This window comes from Drosophila mauritiana, chromosome X (assembly GCF_004382145.1).
Source record: "Drosophila mauritiana strain mau12 chromosome X, ASM438214v1, whole genome shotgun sequence".
In the NCBI taxonomy this organism is placed as follows: Eukaryota; Metazoa; Arthropoda; class Insecta; order Diptera; family Drosophilidae; genus Drosophila; species Drosophila mauritiana.
The window spans coordinates 18,123,594-18,142,903 of record NC_046672.1 but is presented as its reverse complement, the minus strand read 5'-3'; the positions used below and the strand labels follow the sequence as shown (position 1 = coordinate 18,142,903).

The window sequence follows — 19,310 nt, the reverse complement described above, 5'->3', positions numbered from 1 at the left end:
CACTTTCTGGACCGATTTGAATGTCAGGACTTTTTGGGAGGGGTGAGCAGGCCGCTCAAGGTCACCCAGAGAGTGTGAGAGCGAGAGAGAGAGGACCTAGCTGACCGGGCTTAGAGGAGTGGGACAGAGCCAGGTAGGCCTGGTCTTTTGGGGCACCAGGTAGGCTATCCACTCGCTGCCTCTCTCTTTTTCCCGCTCTTTGAGTGAGTGGCGCGGATTGGGCAAGTGGGAAAATTCCAGTTGCAATGGCGACCGGGCAAAGATCGCCCTGGCCCGCAGGAGCGAGCGGGATGGCGCGCGAGGACAGCCGGTTGGCAGGCTCGAAGACGGCACCAATACACACTTGGGCCAGGTAGGCGCATACGCACACACGTGCAGGTGACCTGGGAATAGGATACCCCGAATACGATCTGTGAGAGCGGGCGCGGGAGCGGGACAGCCTGCGGTTCTTCGGATCTGAATCTGATCGGTCCGAATCGGCGGTCTTCTTCTGGCTCGGACCATGGCGTACCGCTCGTCGGCAGTCGGCGGGCAGCGACGCCGGCAGAGGCCGCTCAGCTCGCCTCAGTTCCCATTTCAGTTTCGGTTTCGGCCTTTTGGCGCTGCTCATCGGTCGGTCGGTTGGTCGGTGGTCGGTCGGTATCGCTCTGGTATTCTGGTATCTGGTATCCGCAGCCTCTCAGCGAAGAAAGCTGGTCAAATCCAGCGCGACTTTGGGCTCAGTTCGGTTTCACACTCGAACGCGAGCAGAAGTGTCCGCGAATCAGTCTCCAAAGCATCGAAATCACCAAATCAGAACACAATCTGAAGCACGGATCTAAACTCGATCTGTGGTCAAGTGGTCTCACAAATAATATATATAATAAATATATATATAAATACATTTTTTTGCGAGTGTTGTGTTGCAAGTGTGCCCATTGAAAACCGCCGGAAAATCAACGAACAACGAATCTCGAACGATCATCGAACATTTGGATTAACGTACGGACTTTTGGGAGCTCAGGCGCAGCACAAACCACGGGGATCCCGCGAGGATCCTGACCGATTCCACTTTTCATCTATAATGCGGTGTGTGTATTATTTTTAATTTGATCAAGACTTAAGAGCAGGCACAATTGGAGAGTGGAGAAGGGATCGAAAAGGATATTTCGGTCAACATCAATTCTTCACTCTTCAAGTGACTTATCAACATGAAACGACCAACGATCTACTGTTATGCAAAAAGGACATTCTGTGAGAGCAACTGCAATTTTGGGAACTAGGATAAAAAAAAAAAATTAAATAGTTTAATAAATCCGCTGTGCAGGACAATGCGATTCCATTCAGGATAATGTTACTTGTGCGAATCCTTCGTTCGTTTTTAAGCAGCAAGCGATCTCCAGTCTCGAATTTTAATCCTGTCAGATAAAGTAGCTAACATGTATGGAGAATTTGAAATATTCAAATTTTAGAATTAGCTCCAAATCCAAAATTCAACCTCAAAAGTTCCCATACACTTTCACACACTGGAAGTTGAAGCCAAGCCAAGCCAGAAGGCAGAGATTTGTCGCCGCCTGGAGAAGATTAGATCCTCGAATCTCGGATCGACACGTCTTCATTATTCGCTCAGGCTACTCTCGAGTTAATTGTCTAAATTAAAAAGTTTCCCGTCCTCAATATACACACATATCGCTCTGGAAGAGAAAAAAAAAAAACGAAAAGCAAAAAAAAAACGCAAAACAAACTAAGAGAAAATGTTTAAAAAATCTAACCAAATTGTTGAGACTGTTGTCCGGTTGCAGTTGCACTCGCATTGAAGGAGGCTCGGCTGATCATCCGACCCGTGAACCCGATCACTTCAGAACTCCATCACTATAGAACTCCCAGGCTCCCGACCACGCAATCCCACCCAGTAACCCATCCACTCCCGAGGAAGTCCAGTTAGTTAACCATCTAGTCAGGAAGGAACAGTGATAGCATCGTTGGTCGTCGCGCGTTGTAGCAGAAAATTGAATTAACTTTTGCATTCTCGATACTCATAGTGTTTTTTCTCCACATCTCTTCCCCTCTCACCCCATCATCACCCTTCACATATATCTATATATATATATGGTCACCCTGTTCGCTGTATCTGCAAACTGATTTCGATACGGACCGCGGACAGCAGTTGGTTGGCAGTGCGCTGCGACCACAGCTAAACACAGCACCACGGCAGCCGGCAACGGAAACGGAAACTCCAGCGGAAGCGGTAGCGGCAGCGGTAGCGGTAACGGATTCCGGCGCGAAAGAGAAAGTGGCTACCATGCGGCGATGGCTCGTCCGCTGCTCCTGCTCCTGCCCACCCTACTTGTCCTGTTCCTCGCCGCCCAGCTGCCCCACATGGCCGAGGGGCGCAGCACCACCAGCAGCGGCGGTCTGACGGTTATCGATAGCGATCGCCTGCGCATTCGCACCACCTCCAGTACGGCTTCAGCCCAGCATCCCAATCAGGGCACAATCCCTGCCAGCGCCGCCAGTCCGCGCAAGCGCCACCGAAAACGGAACAGCAACTGGATCGACTATCGCAACTTTGACGAGAACACCACCGCCCTGGAGTGGGCCAATCCCTGCGGGGGCAACTATCATCCCTCGGCGGGGGATCGCTTCAATCGCCAGCGGCCCAGGCAGGTGAGTTCAAACGGAAGCGCTCGTTGGACACGATCCATATTTAACCCGCTCCCCATTTCATCTGCTCCTCCACAGAGCTTCAATCAGCTGAAGCGCCACGCCTTTAGGGAGTACCGCAGTCTAAACAGCAGCCAGGACTCGGCCATCGATATCCGCAACATGACCATGTGGTCGCTCCACACGCACAACTACAAGTTCCTGCCCAAGCTCAAGCCCAATTCCACGGTAAGCATACTTTTCTTATATTAACTAGTTACTAGCTAACTCAAAACTAGTTACTAAATCATCTCGTTATCAACCTTTCTATGTATCTTGCAAATAGCTCCATCATTACGCTGTCAACCCATCTTTGTATCTTGAAAATAGCTCACAATTGTCTCCATCTTTTCGATTTCTCCCACAGATTGCCCTAAAGCGCTGGTACCGCAACATGCAAACGTACGTAGCCAGCTTCGCGTATCTGAGGCGCCAGCAGATCCGCTGGGACCAGCGGTCCATCACCCGCGAGTCCAGCACCGCCCGCGAGCTGCGCGAGCTGCTCCTGAGCTCGCGGCGCATCCTCTGCGAACTGGAGACAGCCGTCAACCAGACGCAGAGTCCGCGCCAGAAGCAGCGGCGCAGTGGTGCGGCGGTCACAGCAGTTGGCGGCACCACCATGCTGGGCCAGCAGCTGCCGCAGATCTCGCGTCTCGAGATGAACAAGCGTTTGAAGTTGCGCTCCAAGACGAGTGCGCCCGGCATGGGTGGTTCTGCTTCCAGTGCATCCATGGCGGCGGGCGAGGCGGACTCGATCGATATGCGTTTCGTGAAGCACCACTACTACGACTTTTTGCGCACCATGTACCAGCTGCTGCGTCGGGATGGCAAGCGGGTGAGGAGTCGGCCACGGAAGCACCACAAGAAGCAGCAGAGGAGCCAGAAGAAGCTGCTACAGCAGCAGCAGCTGGCAGATCAACTGGAGCAGCGTTGGCGCAGCTCCACCATGAATGGCAAGGAGTTCAACGAGGTATCCAAGCCAGTGGCCGGTGCTTCTGCTGGAGTTGCAGGTGTTGCAAGTGTTTCCACCGGTGGTGGAAGCAATCAATTTGCACGTGGCAGACGAGGAAAGCGCCAGTCGAAGCGCGTGCAGCGCACGTGAAATAGCATACACAACATGCCCGTATCTCCCATTTTCCCTTTCCTCAGGACACGCCCCTATCCTCTGTTCCACAAGCCCCTAGCCTAAAACCCTTAATTTAACCGTTTATTGATCGATAGTAGCTTAAGTAAATTATTTGATTGACAGCACAGAGTCCCTGTTCTCGAATTCATTGCAAGTATTACCACATTCCGTATTTATTGACATCCGTCGAGAGAGAGAGAGAGGGAGCGAGAGAGAGAGAGAGAGAGATAGTTATATAGCATACGAAACCACAATCCGCAGTTGCCGTTCTAGTCACATAAGAGCAACCGCCAACCACCAACCACCACCCACTGGAAAGTATTATTCGCCACGCCCGCTTTGTAGCCCATCCCGCACCCAAATCGAGTACTATGTGACCCCCAGTAGGCTAAGCTAACCCATCGCATCCATGACCATAATTCCATATCCATATCCTTTAGGCTAAATTTCTATCCTAAGGCACACACACATTTTTTTTCGTAGGCTAGCTTGTGTTTTGACATCTGTGATATAGTGCTTGACTAGTTCGTAACTAACCTAATTGTACATATATATTATATAGACAGCATTGGGGCGGCATGTGGCCGCATCTATGCCTTCGTAGTCCTAAGCTCGCCCTTAGAAATCGATTTTCGTATTTATAGAACCGACCGACATATGACTAAGCCAGCAGCGGAATAAAGCGAACAATAAACTGAATTGAATTTGAAAATAAATCTGGATTGCATTTCATTTTTGGGAATAAATGGTATGATAAGGATAAGGTATATAAAGAATATATCCTTTTGGATATATATACCATCTTTCATGGAAAATAACTTCGTACTTCAACATGGTATCCTATTTTGAGGTTCTTCAATCTTAACTGATGTTTTCCACATTTGCATCTTGCCGTTTTCTATATTTGATATATTTCGAAACTAAAATAGACGTATCTTCGTATCGAAACCCTATAAAGATGACTGAGAAAGAAAAGAAAGAAAGACTGAAAGATAAAGATATCTGATTATATGATTAGTTCGATGGAATTCAATTATATATATTTTCATATCTTTCACCATCAAAAACATATTAAGTACCTTCTTATGTGGCCAACACATTCGTGTACATTGAATCCCTATCTCATTACCCCAATTTCCTTGACCCACTTTCTGCGGATTCGCTCTCTGCTGCGCCTTGGATGCGTCTTTATGGCTCCTCCATGGGTCATGGGTTTTATGATCTCCAGCGGCGTCAAACTATTAGCACGTCAGGCTCCCAGTTCCCCTCGAAACTGAAACCGATCCCTATTCCAAACCCGATCCCCACCTGCGTGTCTACCTGTGCCCAGAAACCCAGAGGAAATGAATGGACTGTGATCAATGGAACCACTCAATGAAAGTTCGCGCCAAGTGCATCAGAACTACATATACTCGTAAAGCTGATCACCATAATCATCGGTGGCATTAGCTCTTGCGGGGATGCTAAGGTGCCGGGATCAGGGGGCAGATGAGCTGCCGCTTATCCCCGGGGTTAACTAAAACACGGCTACACTTGTCCTGGTCTCCGATTTGCATTGCAGTCTGGAATCGAGAAATCCCCGCTTTGTTTTAAGCGGATTTAGGCAAATTTACTTTTTAATGCCTTGGCTTATTGCCAAGCTCCGTTTAGGGCGCTTAGTGGCAACTTATGGCCAAGTCCACTCGGATTATTAGCGCTCAGCGAACGGAAGCAGACTGCCGTCTTCCTTGCGAGTCCTTAAGTGTCCTGGCGAAGGGCAAAACGGAGATGTTGACATGCAAATGGATTAGCACGAGACGGTGAGCAAAAACATTTCTGCATGCATTATAATGCCGCCTAAGCCGTTTATTGATTGCAATCGATCGAAGGAAGTCCAGACTTTAAGCCGCTCCAGGGTTATGGCTTTTATGTTCGGTTTTGGTTTTGGTTTTGGGTTCGGGTCTCTTGACCATAGTCCAGTGTCAAGTGTCCCCTTTTTGGCCTGAGCCCTTTCGGGTAAGTAGGTGTTGTTATGTTTTTAGCTGTCATAAATATTGTAAAACTCGGTAAATATTTAAACAGCGTGCACAATAAAGGCAAATGCCAAGAGGCTCGACGTCGACGGGCATTCCAGCATTCCAGCATTTCGGTTTTCAGTTTTCGGATTTCGGATTCCGTGCGGGGCATTGTTTCTGGCCTGGTCATAACGGACCAGCCGCACCGCCCGACTGGACTACCTGCTCCTTCCTCCTTCCTCCCGGTGAAATTTGAATATGTGCCTGGCCGTGGACGGCGGAGTGGTGCGGGGGGAAAAAAGAAAAAGATTAACAACATTTAATAACCCATCATTGCGCCGTCCCGCTCCCACGCATTGTGTCGACAATTTTGCAAGATAACTGCATTTGTGCAGTCCTTTGTGCCGGGCCACTTTTTGCCATTGTCCTGCCATTTTGCGCTCCTCTTTTTCCTTTCTTCGCCGACTCACAAATTCCCAATCTCTTTTTGTGTTTTTTATTGTCCTGCGGCACCTTCCAGGAATCCCATCCCGTGCAGCGGCCTTCGCCTCGCCAAACTGCGTCCTGTCCCGCACGAACAGGATGTATCTGTATCTATTTGGCCATGTCCTGTTCGCCACTCAATTTGTGCACCCAAAGGCACAATCCGCACGGCAGACAAGTGGCAACTCAATTAGGCCATCAACGCAATTATATTGGTACGATCAATCCAGTCAACGCAATCGGATATTCATGTTTCCAGATGATGATGGATCGATCGGTTCCTAGGGGATGCGATTTTCGGATTACGAAGTGATATTGCTGGATTATAGAAACCTATCTATGTGATGAAAGGGAATGTTTTTATGATAATATGATAATAAATAAATATATGAGTATTCATAGCAACTTAGTATATAATACAGATCCTCAATGCACTTATTATAATAATGATATAATAGTATTGCAAGATATCCTGAGTTTTATACAATTACATTCAGATTATAAACAATTAATCGATTAAGCACAGTTCTGTGTTCAATCCGCATTTCATCACTAACCCTAATTGATTCGATTCCACAGAGATGTAATTCGTCACCACGCCCACTCACTCACTTTCCATAAACACGACTTTTAATTGAGGCTTATTAAGCGATTCAGTGCCAAGGCGACGATTTGTATGCGGATTGCAGCCCGATTTATGGCACTACTGCCCGACATATCTCGTCACATCCCATTAGACGTATGTCCACCAGTCCAGCCAATACCAGTCAATCCCCTCCGGGTGATCCCCCCAAAATAAACAACCCCGCGACATGTTAAATTAGCCGTGAGCCGCTTGCAATTGAAATTCGATTTGTTTACAAAGCGATTCAATTAATTTGTCAAATTGGCCGCGTGATTTGCATTTCAAAGTGTTCGCATTTCAATATTTTCCATGTTTATTATTTTATCGGCGCTGCCGACGAGTTGTTTTTGTTGTTATTATTGTTATTATTATTATGAATTTTTTTACAGCTGTTATTATTTGCATAGCCGGCCGGCTTCAGTCCGTGATTTTGTTGTTTTTGGACCGCTCGATTGGCATGATGATGATTGCGATGATAATGATGACAGGCGGACAGCGGATTTTACTGAATATCATTTGCGGCTTAACAATTCATGAAGTGATTTCTTGTTTAAAATGGTCCATTGATGGAAGCTAATGCTTTTCAGTAAACAAATCGTAATAGTATATAAAAAAGAAATTTTATCGGAAAAATCAAATATTAAGGATTGGGCAAAACAAGAAACAGACTTAGCGAGCATATCCTTATGTATGGACATGCGTCCAGTTAGTGACGAAGCGCGCCTGTCGAGTGTTTTAGCTGGAACAAAGCTGTAAGAATCGAAGTTTTGCTCAAAAACTGAGATTGTAATATCAAGCCCATCCATAACCATTTCAATTATTTGTTACTTCTGTGTTCCCAAGTTATATCTCAGATTGAGGATCCTAAGTGACGGGGCGTGCCCCCCTCCGCTGCTCTATTGCCACTCTGGCGGGCCTTAATTATATAATTTGTGCGCTTGTCTGGTCGGACATATCATATCTTGTTTTTATTAGCATACATTTTAATGGCCATTTATGTAATCTCATAGAGTGCGGCCGCATAAATCTCGCCGTCGGGTTCTCAGACAGTTAAGACCCGGCCTAAAGTCTGGTCCCAGGCGGGTCCAAAAATACCAAAAAAAAAAACAAAATAAAATAAAAAATGTATGAAAAAAAGAAAAGATTTTGCGTATGACTTAATAAACATGTCGTTGAACTGTCGCCGGCAGCGTAGTTTTTTCTTTATTTTTATTTCGCCTCAGGTTTACGAGCTGCTAGGCTGTGGATTTTTATTTTATTTCATTTTTGAGTCGAGCTGGTTGGGCACCTCCTCGACTAACGCTCTTTAATTGTTTTAATTTTTCCACTTTGCTGGTAGCACCCCGCTCACCCCCTGTGCACATTGAACTTGAGCCGACGGCAAAGAAATAAAAAAAAGAGCGCACAACGCAGCACAAAATTTTAATTACCATGAGTAATATTTTATTACACTTTGACACTGAAAGAAAACTTCACAAGAACGAGACCATTGAAGAGGTGCGAGAACAAAAAACGGTAGGGATCGTTTATTGTGCGGGGAGGGGGGGATAAGGGGGGTAAGTGTCATAAACACGTCGAATGGGTAATACCCTACAATTCTATATCTATCACCTGAATTTACAAATCGCTCTCGAGATGATGGCATCCCAAACGCCACGGGGTTCGCAGTTCGCAGTTCGCAACGCCCTCGACTATTAGATACCGTTTCCGAGGAAGCATGGGCATCTATGGCATATATGGCCGAATCAACAGGGCACAAATCACATAATAAAATGTGCAACAAATTCGTAAATCTCCATCGCCGGCAGGCAAAAAGGAAAATAACTAACTTAAGTAGCGGTAGCAAAAGGCTACTAACATGTTTATGCTACTTTTATGAGGTGGCAATAAAATCGAACGCAGTACGAAAATGAAAAATAAAACTGAGACAGAAACAGAAACGGAAAAATGAAAAATGAAGAGGGCAAGGGCTTTGTTGTTGTTGTTGTGCCTGTGCGCCCTGTACCGGTCGCACCCGCTGCAAAGGATCGCCAGCGGCACTCGCACACAATGACTTCATCGATTTATAGCGGTCACGAGTGAGGAGCACTCAGCTCGGACTGACTGGCTTCTCGGTTTTGGTTTTGGTTTTTAGGTTTTTGGTTTTTGGTTTTTGGTCTTTGGTTTTTGGTTTTGGTTATGGCATACCTCTCTAGACCTGGCCCAATAGACCTGAAACCTGGTCGTGGACATGGACTGCTGCCTTTTATGATGATATTGTTTTGCATTTCGCGCGCACACAGGACTCTCGCAGCGCGGTGGTAACTAGTGGCCACTGTGGGTTCAGTACGGTTCGGTTCGGTTCTGGTGGTGGTGCTGATGTGGATTAAGTCTAGGATGCAGTCGAGGGAGTCGAGGGCTCTGCGGTTCCAGGAAGCCACGGAATAACTCGCGACTCGTACGCGCAGCTCGCTCATCCTGCCATGCGTTTTATGGTTTGTCGTCATAATCACCGGCACAGCATCTCGCGGTGCCTCGTCCCTTTTCCTTTTCTCCACACTCCGCTGCGCCAGTGACACACTCACACGCACACATATGTATGTATATGCACTTACACACACACTCGCACTCACCATTTAGGCCCAAAAAGCCAGGCGACTTGTCACTTGATTTATGCAACCTGGCGAACGTGACTCGCCGGAGGAGCTGCCTTCTGTCTCCTTACCAAAAAAATAAAAAAAATAAGAAAAATTAAAAGGGAAAAAATCATATACCTTGGCTCGTTTGTTTTTGTTAGACATAACGGGGCAGTCAATAAGCTTTTTTATTTTGCATTAATTTCGTTTCGATTGCCGAGGCAAAGTGACAAATAACCAAAAGAGGCGGGGTTCTTATTCACAACCTTTGAATAATTGCGGGCCGAGCCATTCTGACATAACCCTTTGATTCGAAAACTCAAGGATGCGTTTAAGAATGGCAAAAATGTTGAATTTTTCACATTGAGTTTACATAATTGGTGATATTACAAATACAGATCGGAATTAATGGAAATCGTGTTTTCAGTAAAATCCAAATTCAATTCTATTATTCAGAACTAAATCAAAGCTAGCTCAGAATCGAAAAATCAATGATGGCTATAAACTAAACTTACTGGGTCGGCTAAAAACCATATCATAAAGGACCTGAAGTGTCATATAATGTGTTCAATTGTAATTGCCATCAGTCATTGTTCCCTCCATTTGTTGCCACCAATTGGTTGGCCCGGTATTCAGCTGTGGAATTTCGGCTGTGCCCCCAACTCTTCGCGGCCAAATGAATACACTCACTCGACTCACAAAGGCCACAGAGGGAGACATTAATCACAAATCAAATGGCTACAAATAGAGCAGCGCAGAGTCAGAGATTGGTATTGAGATTCGGATACAGAATGCTGATTCCCCCCGTAATTCCCTCCATAGATGCATGTGTGTGCGTGTGCCCCTCATCTTGCAACACGGTGCTGCACAAACAAGGCGCAACACTTGACAATGACACAAAGCGTCAACTTTGGCGGCAACAACAGCGCTGCACTTGCTGCGCCCATGGATGGCCATTCTGGAAGGGGGTTTGGGATAGGAATTGGGATTCAGACACGGATACAGATACAGATACATTTACAGATTCAGCTTCAGATTCAGATTCGGATTCGGATTGGGAATGGTTAAAGATGAGCTGAGCCTGAGCTGAGCTGGGCTGAAACGAACTGGGCGCAACTGCAGGCCAGATCAAAGCAAGAGTGCCTCAATAATGATAATCATCGCGATCATGATGATGAGCGACTGTCGTCTTAACAGATCTTCTGCTGCACAAATTCTGACAAGTAAAATAATAAATTTTTCTATATCATCTCGCTCTCGGCAGGCATTGCCATCCCGCTCCCGCACACTTTGCCAGCGATGTGGGACACATTTAATACAATTTTCTGATTTCCAGAGTCTTTTTGTTTTGTACCCTTTTTGAAGGACCCTCAATCAAGCCAACAGATGGAGATCTGCGGCTAACCAGGGAGCGGGACTATAAAATCGTAGGGCATCGGGGGCGGGGTAACTGTCGGCACTTGGTGAAAATATTTGTTGTACGCCTCGTTGAATTCGGATTCAGATTCGGATTCGGATTGCTTCTTTCTCATTCGGGTGGAGTGGAGTGGAGCGGAGTGGAGTGGGGGATGAAGCGGCTTAGAGGGGACTTGGCTGTCGGGGATTAGCCGATGTGGACAAGATTTGGTGGCGAGTCGAAGAAGTACCCAAATACGATTCAGTAGCTCAGAACTAGTAGGTTCCATTAGTTAATCTTCCATATAACGCATACGCCACCACCATCCGAAATCCTTTGGATCATTATATGCCCCAATTTTCGTCTCTTTCCCAACAAGATTGTAGCGCACGCGTGTATTTGCTTTTGTTAAACAAAAAAAAAACAGAAAAAAAGAGCCAAGACAAGGCGACAAACCTTCAAAAGTGTGTGAAAGAGAGGGCAGGCGACACGCAGAGCGAGACGGCTAGAGACGAGGCTCGAGCGGAACTGATCAAAGTCATTCAAACATGAATGAAGTTCATTAAAAACTGATCAAATCTTTTGGGCGAGAACAATGCAAACAAGACAAGAGCGGCGGAGAAATGCTGATACAACAGAGAATCGAAGGGGGGGTGGGGGGTCTGGGTATTGTCAGTGGAAGGGGGGTGGCAGGGAGTACAAAACGCTGGGAAAGAAGCAAAAAGAAGTGATGGCGAGAAAAGAAAGAAAGACACACACACGCACCGGGGTAAAAGCGACGGGAAGAAAGAAGCCAGGAACATGCAGCTGGCAGTGACAATTTCTCACTCTCTCCCTCTCGCTCTCGCTCTTGTTGCCATCTCGCTCGCGCCATGTGTGGCAATGTCCTGGATTCGATTCAATTCAATTCGATTCCGTCCTGTCGTCCTTTCTCTTTACACGGCCCTTACAAATGATGACATTTCCTGATATTTGTTTCGCTCCTCCAGCAACAACAAAGGACATCGAATGTCCTCGAAAGCGGCAAGGACAACAAACACCTTATCGACAATGGGAGTCGAACACCGTGTTGCTGCCACAACGGAAGTGTTAACGGTGCAGGATTTAAGGATGTCCCGCTAAGGCTAAACATAATAACATTGGGCTATCGCAGTGAGATAGGGCGGAGAATCAGAAACCATATAGGGGTTCTATTGCGTTATATGTATGTACATGAAACCAGCAGATACTTTACGAGGTATAAGTGGAAAACTGAGTCAACATATTTGAAAAATAAATAAACATAATCGTAATATCAAAAAGTACTGATAGCAAATAATATTTCGAGGCAGGACACATACTACTTATAAGGAATTTATAATAATGGTCTCATGATGCATAGTAACTAGAGCATTGTGTTCCCATACCAAATGACGTACTAAATCTGCTCTTATTTATGTTAACAGCTTTGTTAGTAATCCACATGCATGTTTTTAAAGGAGGCTCAGAATGAAAAGTAGATTGCCCATTTAGCTAATCAATAGCCGTGCCAAATGTGAAGCATTGGGAAACATAATGAGTGCTGTCCCAACACAGACACAATGTGACTCATTGCCGTCGCCCCGTTGCGTATACGCCATGTGGGGCCCGTGCATGTTTTCCACAGGACCAACATTTCAATTTGCGGCCCAGCAATTGGCAACGCTGGTGCATGGATTGACCACCGACGGTTGACCAAAAAGAAAAAAAAAGAAAAACAAAATAAATAAAACGGGCAACAAGGGCGAAAATGGTTTGAGTTTACCCATGGACAGAATGGGCAGGTGGACATGGTGAGCGGAGTTGGCTCAGTGGGAGCTAATTGATGCATTGAACAACTGACGGACTGCAACTGGTGGCTGGGTGGTCCGCCTACAACTGCCTCAAGATGAAAATGAAGCTGCAGATGAAGATGCAGAGACACTTTGTCGTTGGCTTGCCAATTGCAGAGTCTCGAAACAAAAAAAAAAAAGAAAAAACCACCGAGAGACTTAGGGGCGGCAGCAGGGGCGTGCCCGGCTCACAGCTGGCCGCCCATGCTTCAGCCGCAGTTTGAAACTCAGTTTCAGTCTGTATCTCAGTCGTAGCCTTTAGTGCTTGTGTAAATATTTCCCCGTCTTATTTGTGCCACACAGCACACAAAGCCGGACAGTTGGACAGTTGGACAGTTGGGCATACGGACATACGGACATTCGGACATACGGACATAGGGACGGTTGGACATGCGGACAGACCGCCTCCCTGCCGCTCGGGTCGTGTTTCGTGGGAGGGGGAGGGGGTTTTGGGCCAGATATTGTTTTAACACATTAGCAGCGCAATGCAACAAATAATTTCCATAAACTGCTGCGCCGAACGGACCTCCTCCTCCGCCGGACTTGGACTCCGTTCCTAAATGGAGCGACAACACACACACGGCAATAGAGACTCTCAGCAGAGACAAAAAACACAACGCAACATACACACACGGCCAACAAAAGTAAATTTCAATGCACGAAAGAGATATGTCACAGGAAGAAAATATTAGTCTTTGTCATTAGGCAAAACAAAAGACGAAGATGAAAAAAGAGACGAAGTCCATGGAGGGCGGGGCGCGGTAGCGTTGGGAAAATCAAGAGGAAACTGGGGGGCAGGGGCACCTGTACATGAGTACATGAATGGGTTGTGGCGCGATTATGATCGTCGTCATAGTCGTCACAGTCGGAGTCGCGATGATGATGTTTGAATGTTTGCCCACCAACAACGGCCGAGACTTGTTGTTGCCACATTCACATGATTTAAGCCCGGGCCCGAACACGAAATGTTTCCCATCATAAAAGGCCGCTGCCCAGCGCGGACTTCTTCTTCTGGAGGTCCCCAGTCCACAGTACACTGTCCCCAGTCCACAGACCCCAGTGCCCGGTTCAAGTCCATATCCAAGTCACCAGTCTCAAAGTCCAAAAGCGGCTAAAAGAGCTGAAAAGCAGTCTTTGGGCCAAAAGCAAACGAAATTAAAAACGGTTCAAATGCTTGACTTGAGCAAGCATAGACCCAATAGACCCACTAGACCCACTAAGCCCACTAAGCCCTAAGCCCCACGGAGCCCCTCCTGCCCACCACTCGGATCGGAAATGCCCCCAGTGGAATGGGGGATCTTTCTTTCCCCAATCGAACAGCGCAGGGAAATCGCCCAGAGTATTTTTTTGTTTTCGAGGCAGGGGCTAAGCCCAAACAATTGCGAATGCATCTAAATTTATCCATTAGCCAATTGTGTAGTTATGCCCCCGTCATCCGCCGCCACCCACAAAACTTACCCACGCAAAGCCATTAAAAATGGCCTGGAAACGAAATGATTTTATCATTATCTGTGGGTGTGCAAATATCACGGCGAAATCCCCAAAACAATTGCAATTACGTTAACAAATGGTAATTATTTGTAAATGGCAGTATCAGCGAACCACTTAGGTATTCATTAGGTCACAAATTATAGTGCTTAAATTAAGTACTGAGGTAATAAAATAAATCTGTATCTATGTCACCTTTTGTAACTCTAAATGGAATATATTAATATTAATAGTTGAAAAATGGCACCAAATATTTTGAGGTTTTTACTTTATAGTCTCATTAAATATGTCTATTTGTTATAATTGTGAAATAGTTTTCAATATATTTATGATTCATTTTAGCTAATTTCATTGCCCTGCCTAATTTGTATTTACCCACTTGTCACCGCAAATATAAATATAATATATTTTAGCAACAATTTCAATTGACTCGTGACTCACTTTATATGATTTTATGAACCGTGGAGCCACCTAAAATTTACATTGTTTTGCTCGAAATGCATATTTAATTCGTATTTACCGACTTGTCGCCACAGATACAAACATATATCGTTCTGAAGGGCCTAGTCCACAATTTCAAGTGCTATCTGATTTCCGTTTAAATTTCTATTTAGATTAGATTAGGGCGGGCAAAAGTTTCTCAGGCCTGCGGGTCAGAGTTAAATCTAAAGTTTCGGTGGAATGCCGCCGGAGTTCCGGGAAGTTTGGACGGACAGCCCAAGACTTTCCCTATAAATTTGCCTATAAGTCGCTGATTCTATCCAAACGAACGCCCCCTTCTGGCAATTGCCAATTGTGCAACGCACCGCCGCCAATGAAAAGAGTTTATTCTGTTTTTGAACTTGCGGAAATTCCGATCGACCGGCGGCATTCCTTATCGCATATGGACATTCCGTCGCCCATTAACGCCCAAGGTCGCCAAACATTTCCTGGCCAGCCCAGCCCAGGCCAGGCATTGCCCAAGTTCCGATGAGGCGCCCCCATCTCATCTCATTTCATCTCATCTGAGGTCCAGACACCGCAGCCGCATCGCCAGCGAAACCTCCAACCAGCTCCACTCGAGTCGCACATTTAATTTTTCGGAGAAAAACGCCGGAGTTTCTCGCAATTTTATGATAAATTCATTGAATTTTTTTCGTGCGCCGAAAAAGTAAAACCGGCAAAGGCCAGAAAATCCAGGTAGCGAATGTGGAAATACCCTGCGAAAATGTATTTACCATAAATGTAGCTACTTTTCGATTTCAATTCACGTAAACATATTGTATCTTTATCTAACGAATAATTAGTTTGGTGTTGCAAAACTCCGATCTTAGGCAATGTACTCCCCTGCGACAGGGTATCCGAATTGGGCCGCAAATAAACTGGCTTGCGGCAGTGCCGCTGAGCAACAACAACAACGAGCTGTGGAAGTTGTTGCCTTGGTTATTGACTCAGTGATACGACAACAAAAAGCGCGACTCCAGCATAATAATAATAATAACAAAATAACTAAGTTCAACCAAAACGGTGACGACACGCATGCCCCAAAGGAGCTGCGACATTTGCCTCGTATCAGTTGTGTTTGTTGCCAATACTGGCAACTGGAACCTCTTATCAGTGACGTCAGAGGGCGCTGAGCTGGCAGAAATCGGAGCAGCGAGTCCATAAACAAGGCGAACGAAAAACGAGCTATAAATAAACGCGAAATTGATGTTGGCGTAAGATGCTTAACATTTTCATTGACTCAAGACGGGGAACTTCTTGCTGGAGCCACTGGACCGTAGTGGAAGCTGGATGATGGAAGGCCCCGGGACTCATCCTCATCCTCATACTCATCCTCATCCCATGCCCATCCTTAGCCCATCCCAAGTCCAGGTCCAAGTCCGGTGTCAGAGTCTGTCATCCCCGTTGATTTGTGTCGAGGAAGCAAGTGCTCGAGTCGCCAGCCAAAGAGGGAGCTGCTTGGGAGCTGATCTTCACGATCATGCTCATCCCGAGGGGAGTACACTGCGTGAAAATCTTTAGCAGTCAAGCAGTTAGAGTTGGAAACACTTGTACTTAGTTTCCGCCACCATAACTTGTCTAAGTACTACGTAAATCATTAAATATTATACCACAACTTCTAAGACTCTTAATAACTAAGGTCAAAGATCGGTAAACTGGCCAGACATTGAACAAAAAATAAAATAAATACATATATAAAAGAACCAGATAAGATAAAATATTTCATTCCACCTAGAATTTCAAGATTTCCTTTGAGAAAACCTCATTGATAATAAATATCATATCATATCATAAATATCATATCATATAGAAGCTAAACTTTAAAATGACTCTTACCGATGTTATTAAAGTTATAATCACAATCGCTAATCACTTTGACTAGCTTGTGTACTCAGCCATAATGGGGTCATATTTTGGTCTAATCAAGAGTATCTCGATTTCTTGCCGTGCAGCTGAACGATCATGACGAACTGCCTCGAACTGGCGCGCTTAGATGGATAGCCCCGGAGATTTATCATCAAGACAAAGTAGTCGCAAGGATCTGAAACAGTCAGCCACTCAAGGGGCACAATTAAAGCCGCTCTCTCTCGCTCTTGTTCTGTTTTTCCTTCGTGTTTTTTTTTTTTTTTCTTTGGTTTTTTAGTCCGGGAGTGTTGAAAAGTAAGGAAGCTTTAACAAATTACCGCCCAGTGGCCGCCGCATCGCTGGACAACGGGGCTGTTTATAAAAGCGCTGTAAAAATTTGCCAAACCAACACCAGAGCCCCAAACTGCAGCCAAACCCGAACCCGGACCCAAGCCCTTGACCATCTTTAGCTTCAGCTCCAGACGCTCCAGCCGCAGCTCCATCTTCATCTTCATCTTCAGCACCATCGCCTTAGCCTTTGCGTTTGCCTTTGCCTTTGCCATCTCCATCTCCATCTTCAGCAGCAACTCGATGTCCGTTCTTTGCCAGCGGCAAACTTGGGCGCACACCCCGGAACGGTGGATCCAAGGAGGCAGTGGGGCATCCAGGAGGCATTAAAGGAGAGATCTGTGGCGCGCGGACCTTATAGAGCGAGCATCGCCGGGGCAGAGTCACTCATGTCATGACAGCAAACGAGCGAGCGGCAGACTTATGACTGAGTAATTGCTGGTGATATTTATGCGAGGAAGCGTCCGACTTTTGCGGTGCTACCCAGTCTGCCCCCCTGCCCCTGCCGCTGCCCCAGCCGCTGCTGCTTATTATTTGCTTGCCCCACAACGCGTTCGCTGCGGCATATTGATTAGCAGGAAAACGCGGCGATAAGAGGCGTCCACACGCTTTCAGTTGTGACGTATTCCACGTGGCGACGAGTGAGTAATCGCAAGTAGTTCGCAATCAAATGCGAAACGTCACCGAGCTGAATGTTATCGTTTATTTATAATTTGTATTTCTAACTCATTCACAGAATAAACGCAGTGATGCAAATAGCATTCTATGTTTGTTATTCACTATTCACAAGCATCCGAAGCTATTTCTGTTGGCTCGTCGTAGTTGATGGGGCTTATCAACTAGTAATGCCTATATATAAAGTCACTCCTGAGGGAGCAAAGTTAAGCAGTAGTAGCTCCATTATAGTTTGCAGATATTGCAGCTCCATGATTTCCGATCTTCATGTCGTAGTTCGATGACTGGCTATTTGTCGCGGCTTTGATTCATTCACTCAACTAATGGACTGTGGACTTTATTCTGGATAATTTTGATTGTTCCGCTTCTTATTATTTCAGCTATAAATTTCTTAATAATCCTAATCAGCGTTGCCACGGGTGTATACATGAAAAAAAACCATAGTTTCATCCTTCCTCCATGTGCATATATATTTTGAAGATTTTGGAAATTCTTTGAAATATTCATTACTAATATAACCATGGTAGTGAATCTTAAATCAATAATTTTGCACAGATGCCAGCTTTAAATAGCCCAAAGACTTGAATTGCATCTGATATGTGATTGTAGCTCAAAGATATAATATCTTCCAGCACACATTTCTTCGCGTAGGAGATCTGTGGATTCGTTGGGTTGGCTCCTCTTTTTGGGGCTGACTTCTGCGGCTGCTGCTGCTGCCGCTTGCAGCGTTGTGGGGCACATGTACACACTCTCAGTTGGTTGTTGCTGCCGTGCATGTTGCTGTTGCGGCTGTTGTTGCTGCTGCGGCTGTTGCTGTTGCTGATGCGGCTGTGGTTGCTGCTCGCATAACATCACATACCGCAAAGCAGTGTGTTTGCTGTCTCTCGGAATGTAAATCATTCGCTAAGTACGCTTGATTTAGGCGACCATCGCACTACATTCTTCGACGAGGACAGCGGAGCCGTCGGAAGAGAGGGGATGGCATCACCGGCGGCGGCGCGGGGGGTTGCCAAGACTGCGGCTGGGACTGAGATGGAGGCCGTGAGCCTGGCTGACAGATGGCTGGCTGTCCGTCCGTCCGTCCGTCCGCCTGTCCGTCCAACGTTTTTGGCGGCTCGATGCAGATACACGAGCACTTTCCAGCCAGGGCCTCAAACTGACGAGCTGACGACGAAAGCAATACGCCATACATAACTCATCGCACATAATGAGACTGCAATAATTCACTTGCTCTGCATGCTCTCTCTCTCTCCGTCTCTACCTCTCTTTCTCCGCCTTTCTACCTGTCTCTTTTCCTCCTTGCTGCTGCCCATCTCCCTTCCCTGACCTGATCCCCATACCCCCCGGCTCAAAGATACAGATACTATGTCCAGACTTTGGCCCAGACGGCGGCCCACACGCAGAAAAAAGTGACGATGTAATTTGAATATTGCATAAATAACTTTAGAATTACTAAAATATGGTAGAAGATAATATTTCTTATAAGCAAAGGATATTTTATTTGAAGCGTACTACTATTTATTTTAGCAGTGTACGTAGATAGCTATACTAAAGTGAATATTTATGTTAAGCACAGCATATCTATAGCCTATATTAATGTATAGAAAATTAAAGATATGCGTAGTTATATAATGGACTGCGGAGAAAATATGTATCTATAAGTAACATAAGTAACTTGAAGGTGTATCTTTAAAATAAAA

General features: G+C 45.9%; 1 protein-coding gene across 2 annotated transcripts; it reads left to right on the top strand.

Moving 5' to 3' along the window:
- Positions 1-652: 652 nt before the first annotated feature.
- On the top strand, positions 653-4,524 carry LOC117148153. 2 transcript variants are annotated; one of them, XM_033315386.1, is made up of 4 exons: positions 653-1,068; positions 2,144-2,646; positions 2,722-2,871; positions 3,050-4,524. In XM_033315386.1, exons 2-4 carry the CDS (start codon positions 2,290-2,292, stop codon positions 3,782-3,784), a joined length of 1,242 nt encoding a protein of 413 aa, XP_033171277.1. In that variant the 5' UTR covers positions 653-1,068; positions 2,144-2,289; the 3' UTR covers positions 3,785-4,524. The 2 variants fall into 2 exon arrangements, with proteins under 2 accessions (XP_033171277.1, XP_033171276.1); XM_033315385.1 differs by having other exon boundaries at positions 653-1,070; positions 2,147-2,646.
- Positions 4,525-19,310: the final 14,786 nt, after the last annotated feature.

Bases quoted from the DNA above. Each gene is read 5' to 3' on its own strand.
- LOC117148153 (XM_033315385.1), top strand. The intron at 2,647-2,721 runs GTGAGTTCAAAC...GCTCCTCCACAG, and splicing joins ATCGCCAGCGGCCCAGGCAG to AGCTTCAATCAGCTGAAGCG. The intron at 2,872-3,049 runs GTAAGCATACTT...TTTCTCCCACAG, and splicing joins AGCTCAAGCCCAATTCCACG to ATTGCCCTAAAGCGCTGGTA.